We start from the raw sequence: 14259 nt of genomic DNA, 5'->3' as shown, positions 1-14259 counted from the left end.
TCTCAACTATAGATAACCTTCACGTAATGTCACAGCTAATGGAGAAAGCAAATGAATATAAAACACCATTATGCCTGGCATTAGTGGATTATGAAAAGGCATTTGACTCCATACAGCATAAGGCAATGTTTCAGGCACTGGAAAGACAAGGCATAGATACCCCATATATTATTATTTTGAAGAAAATATATGAGAATGCTACCTCTTTTATTAGACTAGACAAAGACAGTACCAAATTTAAAATTGAGAAAGGGGTTCGACAAGGGGAGCAAAATATCTCCGATGTCGTTTACTGCTGCCCTTGAGGAAGCTTTCAGAAAATTAGACTGGTCACAGAAAGGAGTCAATGTGAATGGAGAGTGAATCAGTTACGATTTTCAGATGACATTGTGGTCATAAGCCACGATCCCAAAGAATTAGAGGAAAATCTTAATCAGTTATGCAGAGTTAGTAAGGATTTTGGACCAAAGATGAATATGGCTAAAACAAAAGTAATGATGAACAAGTATGCCACAGAAAGGGATATAATGATTAAAGGAGCAGTAAGTGGAGTCATATACTTCTCCGGGACAAGTCATTAGCTGTAATAATGATAAATGGCTGAAAGTCAAGAGAAGAATAAATTTCGGATGGATACCATTCAGGAAATATAATCATATACTGAGGAGCAATATCCCAATTTGTCTGAAACGTAAAATAATGAACCAATATATACTCCCCACCGTGACTTATGGAAGTGAAACGTGGGCACTCACCAAAAGAATGGAAGAGAAGCTGAGAACTACACAGCAAAGAATGAAACAATTATATTCGGAATCAGACTGTTAGATAAGAAGAGAAACACATGGATTAGGCAGCAAACTCAAATAAAGGACATTCTTATCAAAACTAAAAAACTAAAATGGTCTTGAGCAGGACACATAGCTCGAAGACATGATGACAGATGGACTAAGAAAATAACAGAATGGTACCCAAGAGGAGCTAGAAGAAAACCTGGAAGACAACAACAGAGATGGACAGATGAAATTCATGAGTCTGTGGATAGTAAATGGATGGCCATTGCAGAAAACAGATGGAACTGGAAAGTTGCTGGAGAGGCCTTCATCCTGCAGTGGATTGAAAATGGCTGATGATGATGATGTGTCAATTTGGAAATGGTAATGTGTAGATCAAAATTGACACGTAACCAAAATTTTAGTTTGTAGTATATTGTTTTGTGAAGGTATTCACAATATGAGATGTAACAAAAACGATGCCATTTCACCTACTTCAGTGATTTACTATGAAATAAATTATGCATAGTACTAATTTGTATATCTACTGTAGTCTTCATTTTCATTTCCTTGAAATTATATATGGCGCCTCTGTAGCCAGGTGGGCAGGAGCAGCGGTGCGTAGCACACGCTTCTTGATTGGACCGGGGTTCGAGCCCATGACCACCAAATACGTAGGATGTGGAAAGGTCAGGGAATGACCACCGCATATCCCCACAGCATTATGGCCTTAGTTGCTAAAGCTCCTAAAAACCAAATAGCATTAGCATTAGTAGAGGCATTTGATGCAAGAAAGCAAGCTTATGCAGCATCAGCCAAAAAATAAAAAAATAAAATAAAAATAAATAAAAAATAACCACTTCCACTTCACCCCTCTGTTCGTTCAAAATACCTGTCCAGCTGAGCCTTAAACTTTTTTAGGCTATCAACTTCCACGACAAGGGATGGAAGTCTGTTCCAACAACCAACCACCTGCTGGCTAAAGGCAAATTTCTGCTTGTCTATCCTACATCTGTCTTTCCTCAATTTGAATTTATGCCCTCTCAGGTGATTATTCTGAGCAAGAGGAAAAATCCCATCAGCATTGAGCATGCTCAAACCATTCAAGGCTTTATATACCTCTATCAGATCACCTCGCTGTTGCCTAGTCTCCAGACACTGTAATTTGCAAAACTTAAGCCTTTCTTCGTAAGAGCACCCCTTTGTTCCATTCACTAATCTTGTTGCCCTTCTCTGTACTCGTTCCAGCAGCTCTACATCCTTCTTGAAATGAGACCTCCAGGCCTGTATACAGTACTCTAGGTGTGGCCAGACCATTGCCTTATACAAGGAATAATCACCTCCTTATCCCTGCTAGAAAAATTCCTATATATCATTGACAATACACCATGAGCTACTCTTGCAGCCCATCTGCACTGCTCAGAGAACTTCATATGTGCCTGCACAAACACCCCCAGGTCCCTTTCATTCTCTTCCACTGTCAGTGTAGTACCACAGAGTTGATACGTTGGTCTGGGGTTGCTGTTTCCCATATGTAGTACTTTACATTTGTCAATGTTAAACTTCATTTGCTACCTCTCAGCCCATCTGCTCAACCTTTCCAGATCCTTTCCAGAGACCTTTCCAGATCCTGTTGCAACAGCGTAGTGTCCTTGATAACCCTGCCAACCAGCCTTTGTATTGTCTGCAAACTTGGACATTAAGCTTGATATACCATCATCAATATCATTTATAAATACAGAAAACAATAATGGACCCAATACTGAACCTTCAGGGACTCCACTAATAACATTAGTCCACGATGAGCAGTGTCCATTGAGTACCACTCTCTGTCTTCTCCCCTTCAACCACCCCTTTACCCATAGCAGCAATTTGTCTCCAGTGCCACACTGCTCCAACTTCCATGTGCAATAGTATCAAAAGCCTTTCTAAGATCCAAGTATATAATATCAAAGTTATTCCCTGCATCCAGTTCTTTTGTGCCTGCATCATAGTATCCAATCAAATTGGTCAGGCAAGACTTCCCCTTAACAAAACTATGCTGTGTCTGAGCTATAACTGAAGTCTTGTCTAGATGATTCTGCAGTGCTTCTTTAACCAGTGCCTCCATTAATTTTCTGGGAAGAGAAGTTAAACTCACAGGTCTATAATTACTTGTCAGCCTTTGATCCTCCTTGGTGAATTGGGGTCACATTTGCACATCTCCAGTCCATGGATACCTCCCCTGAGTCCAAGGAAGCTCTCATAATTATGGCTAGGGGTTTGCTTACTTCCTTTGCTGCCTCCTTTAATATAACTGGATAGATCCCATCCACCCCAGGTGTCTTTCTCGTGTTTATCTTCAACAATTTTTCCTCCACTTTACTCTCAGTTATTACAAGATTCTATAGCTTACTGCCAGAGTTGAATATACCTCTGGCATTCCCCTCGCTGAATAACTCCTCATGTGTGAATGTCAATGCAAAATATTCATTTAGTTTGTTAGCTACTTGAGCAGGTTCATCAACAGTTGACCCATCGATATCAAGTGGACCAATCTGATTCATCCCTTTCCTTCTAGAGTTTAGATAAGTAAAGAACTCTTTGCTGCTTTTCTTTGCATCCCTTGCCAAAGATTTCTCATAATCTACGTTCGCCTGCCTAACCTCCTTTGTAACTTGGTTACAGATCAACTTGTATCTATCATAGGCTTCTGTGTCACGTGTTAATTTGTATGTATCCCATGCATTTTTCTTCTCTGCCATATGTCTCATTAGTTCATCTGACATCGATTTAGGTCTAAACCTTGAACAATATTTCTTAGTTGGTATGTAAAGCATAGTGGCTTCCAAGATAAGTTCTTTGAATGCTTCCCATTTTGAATTTGCTGTTGGTAACGTCATCAGTTGGTCCCACTGTATAGAATTTAAATACTGTCTCAGTCCATCGTAGTCGCCTTTACGGAAGCAATAACCCATCCCTTTACCCCTAATGGTAGTTACCTCTTTGAGTAAATCCCACTTCAGCACACTGTGATCACTGCCACCTAGTGGTTCATTTATCTGCAGATTCTTAATGCATGAAGAAGCACTACTGATAATCAAATCAAGAGTATTTACTCCCTCTAGTTGCCTCCCGAACATGCTGATGTAGAAAACAATCATCCAATAAATCATCAAAAGCCTTGCTAGTGTGTGAGTGACCAGCCCCCAAATTCCAGTCAGTATCTGCGAAATTAAAATCCCCCATTATAAGACTCTGATTTACTGGCCCACTCTATATCCCTGTACAGTTTCTTATTATACTCATCAGAGTCATTAGGCCTATAGCACACTCCTACTCTCAATTTTGATCTCCCAATGCTTATGTCACACCAAACTGACTCGACACTGCACTGTCCAGCGATGTCGACTGGCTTCACTTCCTCAGATTTTATGTATTTCTTTACTAATAGCATAACCCCTCTCCTCCCTTCCTATCCTGTCTATCCTTTCTGTAGACATTGTACTCCCCAAATTCCAGTTCTGCATTCCTTATATCTGTGTGACACCACGTCTCTGAAATCCCAACAATATCTGCCTTTGATGTTTTGAGCAATACCTCAAATTCATCAAATTTATTTACTAAACTCCTAGCATTGGTGTACACACAAGTATACATGCACCTATTTTTTCTTATCTACCCTAACACAACCCATGTGTTTACTTGTATCCCAATGATTCCCAGCAGTCTCTGAAATATCCTGCATCTTATTTTCCAGGCTGCTGCTCATTCCAATAGAAGCAGTGCAAGAATCACTTTCACCTCTGCCAGTGGCTACTGTTAATCTATCAGTCCTTGTATCCTCCCCCCCAATCTAGCAGTTTTCCGACCCACCTAACAGTAAAATAACAATAATAACCACCTTGAAATTATTAGATTGATCAAGGATGGAGAAGACTGTTTCTAAATATTCATTATCGCTTTGTCTTTATGGGATTTAGGTTCTTTCCTTTCTACTCCATCAGTCATTTTCCTTTCTACTCCATCAGTCATTTTAACTACTATATTATTGCTGAATTTCACTATGCTTGAACTTGATATATCACATATTGAGCTATATTACAGGCAGTTTTACACACTTTGTTGTATCCAACACAGGGGTTGCTACTTTCCAAATCATTCCCTTCCCTAAATATTTCTTGTGCATTCTGGATCTACTTTTATCACATCATTTGTCTAGTAGCAGAGATCTATATGTGATTTTAGATTTGACCTAGTAGGTCAACACAGAACTTATTTTTTGATTTTAATTTATGCATAGCTGTTTTGGCCAGGATTTTCATCTGTTCTCTGTTCTCTGTCAGAGCAATGATAATTAATATGCACTATGCATACAATTCATAAAATTAAAATATTATAATTATACTTAACCATAAAAACCTGATTAGAGGCAATTTGGTATTTGCATATTGATTGTCACAGGAACAGCAAATCCTTTATCTTTGTTTTTCTTTTCAACATGGGTGGTTAACCCCTGAAATAGGCACTTAGATTGTAAGTGTGCAATGGCAGGCATGTTTTTTTTTATTTTTTTTTTTTTGTTCTGTAACAGTCTCTAACATGAAGTTACCAGTGTACTCCATAGATTTAATGTAAATTCAAAGATCAATTCAATTCTAATCTATGGGAGAATGGAAATACATAGGTTATTTTATTTTATTTTTTTTTTTTTTGCTGGTGCAGCAAAAGCCTACAACTTCCTTGCATTATATGGCTAATGCTATTTATTTTGTAGGTTTTATTTATTTTTTTTTGTTCATACTGTATTTTCATTATTTGCTAATACTAATACTCCTTAGCTGTATGAGAAGCATAGTAACTTTTCTTCTTAGTAGATGAAGAGTCATTTGGACATTTGATGGTAGAGACTATTTCACTGCCCTTGTTAATCAATGCATGTGCGCTCTACTGTTCCTGATGATGACATTTTCCAGAAGGATTTCTGTACATCTCTGGACCACGACTAGGCATTATGTACAGGAATAGTCTGCTGACACCCAGTAGATTTCATCCTCTTCCTCCCCCTCCAGCAGAACCCCATTCCTTTCATATCTCCTGAGTTGAACTGCCTCAAACATCAATTGATTAATTTGAAAGGGCGTCAATTGTGTAAATCTGCCACCCTCCAGTGTAGGACAGTTATGGGACACTGCAGATAGCATGCATTTCATATCTTAAAAATATGCTCAGTCAAATTTAATATCCATGCTGCAATGTCTGCAAGCCATTCTGCAAGTCTGTGCAGGCCCAAGTTGATACTAGGTAGGTGATCCAATTTATAGTCCTTTCAGTATATTAAATGTTACATTAAAACTTAAATCATAATTTTTGATTATTCTTGCATTTTTGCATAATATTCTGGAATCAATGAAATTGACATCTGGTGATTAAATTTCAATAAATCTTTTTAGAGACAAACAGCAGAAGAAAAGAGGATGGATTCTACACGTGTTAATCCAGATGAAGTGACAGATGAAGTCATTAAGTCCACAAATCTAAATGCTGGATTAGCAGAAAGTAAGTTTTTGTATGAATTGTGAGTTAGCACTAGTAGAGGCATATGATGCAAGAAAGCAAGCTTATATAGCATCAGCCAAAAAAAAAAAAAAAACCTTCCCATTTCACCACCCATCCATTCACTTCAAATGTTTGACTAGTTCTGCCTTGAACTTATTTAAGTTGCTGACCTCCACTACAACAGAATGAAGTTTACTCCAACTATCAACCACCCACTGGCTAAAGGCAAATTTCCACAGATCTATTCTACAATTGTCTTTTCTCAATTTGAATTTATGCCCCCTCAGGTGAGTAATCTGAGCAAGAGGAAGAATCCCATTAGCAGTGAGCATGCTCAATCCATTCAAGCCCTTATATGCCTAAGTTAGATCACCTTGCAGGTGCCTAGTCTCCAGAAGCTGCAATTTGCAGAACTTATGTCTTTCTTGGTAAAATCAACCCTTTGTTCCACTCACCAATCTCGTTTCCCTCTTCTGTACTTGTTCCAGCAGCTCTACATCTTTACTAAAATGAAGCCTGTAGACCGGTATACAGTACTTGAGGTGTGGCCTAACCATTGCCTTATACAAGGGATCAGTCACCTCTTTATCCCTGCTAGCAAAATTCCTGTATACACCATGAGCTACTCTTGCAGCCTTTTTTTTTCTGCTCAGAAAACTTCATATCTGACAGCACAATTACCCCATGCCCCTTTCATTCTCCACTACCCTGAGATATGCAGCACTTTACATTTGTCAATGTTAAACTTCAGTTGCCACCTCTCAGCCCATCTGCTCAGCTTTACTAGATCCTGTTGCAGTAGCATACAGGTGCCTCCGTAGCCAGGAGCAGCAGTGCGTAGCACACGCTTCTTGATTAGACCAGGGTTCGAACCCATGACCACCGCATATACCCAGAGCAATATGGCCTCAGCTGCTAATGCTCCCAAATAACAAACAAACAAACAAACAGCAGTAGCATACTGTCTTTATCAACTCTGCCAACCTTTGTATCATCTGCAAACTTGGACATTAAGCTTGATATACCATCATCAATATCATTTATAAATACAGAAAACAATAATGGACCCAACACTGAGCCCTGAGGGACTCCACTAATAAAATTAGTCCACGATGAGCAGTGTCCATTGATTACCACTCTCTGTCTTCTCCCCCTCAACCACCCCTGTATCCATAGCAGCAATTTGCCTCCAATGTCACACTGCTCCAATTTGTGTAGCAGTCTTCCATGTGCAACAGTATCAAAAGCCTTTCTAAGATCCAAGTATATAATATCAAAGTTATTCCCTGCATCCAGTTCTTTTGTGACTGCATCATAGTATCCAATCAAGTTGGTCAGGCAAGACTTCCCCTTAACAAAACCATGCTGTGTCTGAGCTATAACTGAAGTCTTGTCTAAATGATCCTGCAATGCTTCTTTAACCAGTGCCTCCATTAATTTTCCTGGAACAGAAGTTAAGCTCACAGGTCTATAATTACTTGTATCAGCCTTTGATCCTCCTTTGTGAATTGGGGTCACATTTGCACATTTCCAGTCTATGGGTACCTCCCCTGAGTCCAAGGAAGCTCTCATAATTATGGCTAAGGGTTTGCTTACTTCCTTTGCTGCCTCCTTTAATATAACTGGATAGATCCCATCCACCCCGGGTGCCTTTCTTGTGTTTAACTTCAACAGTTTCTCCTCCACTTTACTCCCAGTTATTTCAAGATTCTGTAGCTTACTGCTTGAGTTGAATACACCTCTGGCATTCCCCTTGCTGAATAACTCCTCATGTGTGAATGTCGATGCAAAATATTCATTTAGTTTGTTAGCTACCTGAGCAGGATCATCAACAGTTGACCCATCAATATCAAGTGGACCAATCTGATTCATCCCCTTCCTTCTAGAATTTACATAAGTAAAGAACTCTTTGCTGTTTTTCTTTGCATCCCTTGCCAAAGATTTCTCGTGATCTGCCTTCGCCTGCCTAACCTCCTTTGTAACTTGGTTGCATATAAACTTGTATCTATCATAGGCTTCTGTGTCATGTGTTAATTTGTAAGTATCCCATGCATTTTTCTTCTCTGCCATATGCCTCATTAGTTCATCTGACATCCATTTTGGCCTAAACCTTGAACAATATTTCTTAGTTGGTATGTAAAGCCTAGTAGCTTCCAAGATAAGTTCTTTGAATGCTTCCCATTTTGAATTTGCTGTTGGTAACATCATCAGTTGATCCCACTGTATAGAATTTAAATTGCCCGAGTCCAAGGAAGCTTTCATAATTATGGCTAAGGATTTACTTACTTCCTTATGTTTAACTTCAACAATTTCTTCTCCACTTTGCTCCCAGTTACTCCTCGTGTGAGTATAGATGCAAAATACTCATTTGGTTTATCAGCTACTTGAGCATGATCATCAATAGTGAAACCATCTATATTCAGTGGACCAATCTGATTCATCCCTTTCCTTCTAGAGTTTACAAAAGTAAAGAACTCTCTGCTGATTTTCTTTGCATCCTTTGCCAAAGATTTCTTGTAATCTGCCCTTCACCTGAGTTGTTGCTTTTAGTGTGTATACTATTTGCAGGGTGTCCCGTAAGTCCCAGGCTGTTCAGTGCAGTCCAGTTCTTATATATTTTTTATTTTAGTTTTTATTATTTTATTGTTATCAATATTATTTATTGTAGCAGACTAGTAATCCAACTGTGAGCAGGCCCTTGCTCACAACTTGTGCTGTGACACAAGTTGATCCTTCATGTACAGTCATGCAACACAATAATACAGCATGAGTAATTTTCAACACAACTTTGCAAATTATTGCAAAGCCGAAAACCTATTGGTTGATTGCATATCCTGTGCATGTCAACTGAGGCCTACAGTGCTGGGCAACTTTGTGTTTAGTGTATAAATTCATAGAGAATTTTTGTAAGGTTGTAAAATCTGAATCTGTGGATGGCTTCCATGGAGTTTGGATTTGAAAACTTGTAACACTTCAGCGTCTGTGAAGGCTGCCAGCTCCATTAGTTGGAAGAATTTTTGTGTAATTCTGAAAATAAATGTCATCAGTAATAACACATCTCCAGTTTCAACTGAAAACATTAATTTTGCAATGTCTGCAAATAGCTATGCTGATTCATCAGTCTACCAAAGGGGTATGGTCTGACGAGGTGATCAGCTCAGGTGACTAGACAGTCTTCAACTTTTCAGGTGATATGTTTTTTTTTTTTTTTTAAGTTTTTGTTTTCAGTGCTTAGTTTTTTGCATCACACAGTAATTCCGATTACAATGCTGTGTTTAACAGTTTATTCTGTTTATAGACTTTAACCAATTTCTCGTGTTGAAATACTGATAAAACAAGAGTGCTCATTTTGAAAACAGTAAAAAGAAAAAGGAACATTGTCGATGTTGGGCTTTTTCCTTTTTTTTCATTAAGCAACTTTTTTTGTTATTTTTATTTGGTTCAAACGAATGGTGTAAATTATTGATAATCCTGTCCTCTTCTATGAGGTAATTACAATGGAACTACAGACTGATCATTTTCAGGTGATGTCAAGATTAGGAGAATGGTTAATGATAAGTGCCAATCAATGATCCTTCAGGATAGGCCTCAAGGATGGTCAGTAAAGTTGCAACTATCTTTTATTGTGGCAGAATGCACTTGGTATGATTCAGTTTAAAATAGCAGAGGAAAAAGGGATTTGAGGGTTACAATACCGGCTAGTATATACAGTACAATGTAGACATGTGATGACTAGGTGAGCCCATTATTTCCTCTTGATGATTTATCAAACATTTGCTTGTTGAGATACAGAGGCCATAGTCCCATTGCATAAGGCAATTGTTGGGTCATACTTGGAAAATTGTGTTTAGGTATGGAGGCAGTATTCTTGTGTATGCCTTACCAAACTTCTCATCAGAGTAATTTGAGTTAATCAGGGCATGCTACTTTATAAAGAAACTAGGAAAATGGGCTGAAAAATGCAACTGACTTAACATTGATAAATGAAAAATATTACATTTGGGGAGCAGTAATCCTAGAGTAATATCCCAGAACGAAACTGAGGATAGGTGATAAGGATGAAGACCTGGATGTAACTGTATAGCATTAGCAGAGGCACATGATGCAAGAAAGCAAGCTTATACAGCATCAGCCAAAAAAAAAAAAAAAAAACTTCTCATTTCACCGATCCATTCATTCCAAATGTTTGTCTAGTTCTGCCTTGAATTTATTTAAGCTATCAACTTCCACAACAACAAATGGAAGTTTGTTCCAGTATAGTTGGATGTTAAGTTCTTTGAGTAGTGTACACACTCAGAGAACTTAACATCCAAGGAATATAACAGCAGGGACAAAGATGATTATCTCATTGTATAAAGTGGTTAGGACACAACTTGAATTCTGCCTACAGGTTTTCTAAATCATGAAGGACATAGATATATTGGAAAGGATGAAGGTTGATTGGGAAACAAAAGGACATTCTTGCTAATAATCTAGATATCTGCATAGTAACCGAATTGAAAAATCAAATTAAAAAAAAAAACAAAACCAAAAGCTCATGCATCTTTACTCTTTCTCAAGCCACACACAAATGGAGGGGGGGGGGCAAAAAATATTTGTATTCATCCAGAAATAGTTGTCATAGAAAATTTCAATTTTAATCCCAGAACACTTAGCAACTGCTGTAACAGAAGAGTGTGTTACAAAAATTTAGGCATTTAATCCTGGTAGATCACTGTATTAGCGATCTTCCAGGACTATTGGTGGATAATGTTCTCCACAGGAGAACATCATCCATCAACAGTTGCATATGAGTAAAGTGTCTGCTAGATGGGTTCCCAGACCTCTGATTGCTTATCAGAAGAAGAAAATGGGACAATGTGCACATGAAATATTGTCGATACACCAGGAAACACAAGAGAAGTTTTTTCATGGCTAGTCATCAAGGATGAAACTTAGAACCATCACTATGATCCCAAAGCTAAACAAATGTCAAAACAGTGGGAGCTTGCAGAATCACTACCGCTCAAAAAAGACAAAGATACAACCAAGTGCTGGCAAGGTGGTGCTGTCCGATTTTTTGGATCAGCATGGTGTAATACTAACAGATTGCTTTCAAACGGGCTGTACTGTGATGGCAAAGTATTATTCCAACCTCCTCATAAAGCTGTGCACCTGCTCCGTGATAATGCCCCTGCATATTCCTCACATGCTAACGTGAAGTGTGCCCATGATTGTGGGTTTGAAATATTGCCACATCTTGCTTATTTTCCCGACTGTGCATCTTCAGATTCTTCCTCTCTGTCCTGCCCTGAATTCCATTTTAAGTGGAAAAGACTGCTGCTGAGTCATGTTTGAAGGACAGTCAGAGGTATTCTACAAAACTGGCCTGCGGAAGTGTATTGAGAGGTGGCAAAAATGTGTAAATTTTTTTCTTGCGACTATGTTGAAAAAGTGTAATACATGGTGTTCATTTCAACCTTCTATCATAACTACTGGGTTAATACTAAACTTTTGAACCCATGCCTCATATAAATTACATAGTTATAACGTATTTCTTGCAGTACCATGAATCACACACATCTAATAGCATTTTCAAAGAGACAAACTTGCATTTAAAATATACCCCATAAGTCCTACAACTGTGGTTTATCGTACTTTTGCTTGTGGTCATGTAAATGGCTCAGACCATTGGTGCTGAAATGCCAGTGATTCACCACCCTTAGAGGGTTTAAGTTTTGCACTGACTACTCATTAATACAGTGGACTGTCGAAACAACAGAACATTCGAGCTAAAGGCACATTGACTTCAGATGTTTACATATAGTGCAGATGTTTTGAATTGGTGAAAAAAAGAAAATGGCAAGTCACATGATTACTTTATTTGAAAGTGAATTCTGTACTGATATCACTGATTATACTGCTGTTTTTCATTTATTTTAAATTAAAAAGCCCTCACTATGGCTCCTAAAGTTGATAAATCTCATACAGAGAAGAAAAGAAGAACAACATTAAAGCTTAGTGACAAACTTAATATAATCTGAACTATTACATTAGTGTCACTTGGAAAGTTAATTCATATACCCATGTGTATTGTGTCTGTAAATTACCTGTATTCTCTGATCGATTTTCCTGTTTTGCTGGGAAAAATACCCCAGTTTCTCGGGGGGGGACCTTGCTATCTACGCCTGTGACTGACTAACTCAGCCATGGAGTGAAAGGCCCATAAAAGTTTCTCGTGTCATCGACGGGATTCCGAATTTGGGCCTTTTCCACCCAGTGTGGGGAGGACAGTGTGACGATACCACTGTGCTACATGCACAGACTAAATTAATACAATAAATAAAATAGAACAGAACAGGGCGTAAGCAGGAGTGTATTAATGGCAGAATATAAGATTGGATCGCCAACATATTTATGCTTTTTTATGTGCAGTTAATAAAATTGCATTCTAATCTCTCTATTTCTTGTTTAGCCTCATTATTTTTGCATTAAATGCATTAAAAATAAAACTTTCTAGATAAAAGAAAAAATCAAAATAACGGCACCTTGAATCCCCGAAAGTGCCATCAATCTGAAAGTCTACTGTACTTGTTTGCATCAAATCAATAAATACTGTGCTGTTATAATCACATTCATGCTGAACTTTCATTTCTGCAAAACTGTAAATACATACAATACTGATTGTAGACATTGTTTCCTTGTTGGAGTTAGTTAATGCTTTATTTAGAGGTTCACTTAATTTCATCCCTTTACCAAGAACCTTGAACTCACTAGGGATTTAACATTCACATATTCCCATGCTATCAGATAAAATATGTGCTATTAGCAGTATTTCCTATAAACCAAAAATGTCTAGCTCATTTCCTTTTGTACAAATGAGAGTATTTGACACTTTGTCATACGTTTTAGTAATATCTATATTGTTCAAAAACTTTTCTATTAAATAGTTAATTCACCCTTCCCAACTACCACCACCACAGTTTTCTTGTCACTTTATACTGGTGGAGTGGTATGTATATCTAGCCCTTCCAACACATCACATCAAAATAATTTCCTACTACAGATATATCACTAAGGAATTTCTGTATGGAATCCTTAAATCTTCAATAAAGAAAACACATTTACAGTGCAGGTAGCACTAGGTTTGTGGCAGATGTCACCAAAAAAATCTGTGTAAAATGAACCTTAGTATATAATTTAAGTCAATGAGTTATGTTCCAGGCCCATCCCCCTCAAAATTGACATAAGTAATGTATTATTATATTTAAAGCTCTGAAATGAATGCTGTGAATGTAAAAACTTCATTTTTATGAATATAAAATTAAATGTAATACAGTATAAAATAACTAAAATGAAAAAATTTAATTTTGTACAATTACTTTGATATGTTCGAAGAACAGACAGTTTTTCTAAGCACTACTGTAAGACCCCTGCATTGAGCTTTTTTAACAGTGGCATAATGCAAAGATTTTACTTCTTTGAAGGGAAGATCCTGGTTGAAGATCTTTTTTTTTTTTGAAGAAGGCATGCAGGTTAATGTCGATTTCCTCTTTTTTTCTTTCTTTGAGAATCTCAGAATAAGGGCCAGTGGATACAGTTATGCCCTTTTCACTTTTGCACTTTGCTCCCAGTTGTGGTCAGTCTCACAGGGCTCATCAGTTAGGGTCTCCACGGCTGAAAGGATGGGCTGTAAATCACTTGTATTTGTTCTAGATTTTTAGAGGAGGCCCTTCATCTTTTTCTTTCTCCTCCTTGTGTTGGCTTAGTTCTTCAGCCAATTCTTCCAGGTCTTTCCATTAGAAAGCTGCTGGCCATGGCTATCCAACAGCTCTGTTACATCTTCAACAGTGTTCTCCACTGTCTGTAATCCTGTGAAGTGTACATAAATTCTGGAATAAGTTTGTGCCACACTCCATACAAACAGTTCACTGACACTTCCTCCCATGCTGCATTAAATGCTATTCAA

The 14259-nt window shown here is 37.9% G+C and overlaps 1 protein-coding gene across 1 annotated transcript in view; it reads left to right on the top strand.

Annotated features, from left to right (window-relative positions):
* LOC150089484 (EEIG family member 2) overlaps positions 1-14259 on the top strand; it is a 140105-nt gene that overhangs the window by 112605 nt on the left and 13241 nt on the right. Inside the window, exon 7 of the mRNA XM_090368617.1 lies at positions 6206-6311. Within this exon, the coding sequence (XP_090224743.1) occupies positions 6206-6311 (106 nt within the window). The remainder of the gene's footprint in view (positions 1-6205; positions 6312-14259) is intronic.

This window comes from Mastigoproctus giganteus, chromosome 2, assembly GCF_048544385.1.
Source record: "Mastigoproctus giganteus isolate SK-2022 chromosome 2, ASM4854438v1, whole genome shotgun sequence".
In the NCBI taxonomy this organism is placed as follows: domain Eukaryota; kingdom Metazoa; phylum Arthropoda; class Arachnida; order Uropygi; family Thelyphonidae; genus Mastigoproctus; species Mastigoproctus giganteus.
This window is presented reverse-complemented; position numbering and strand designations above follow the sequence as displayed.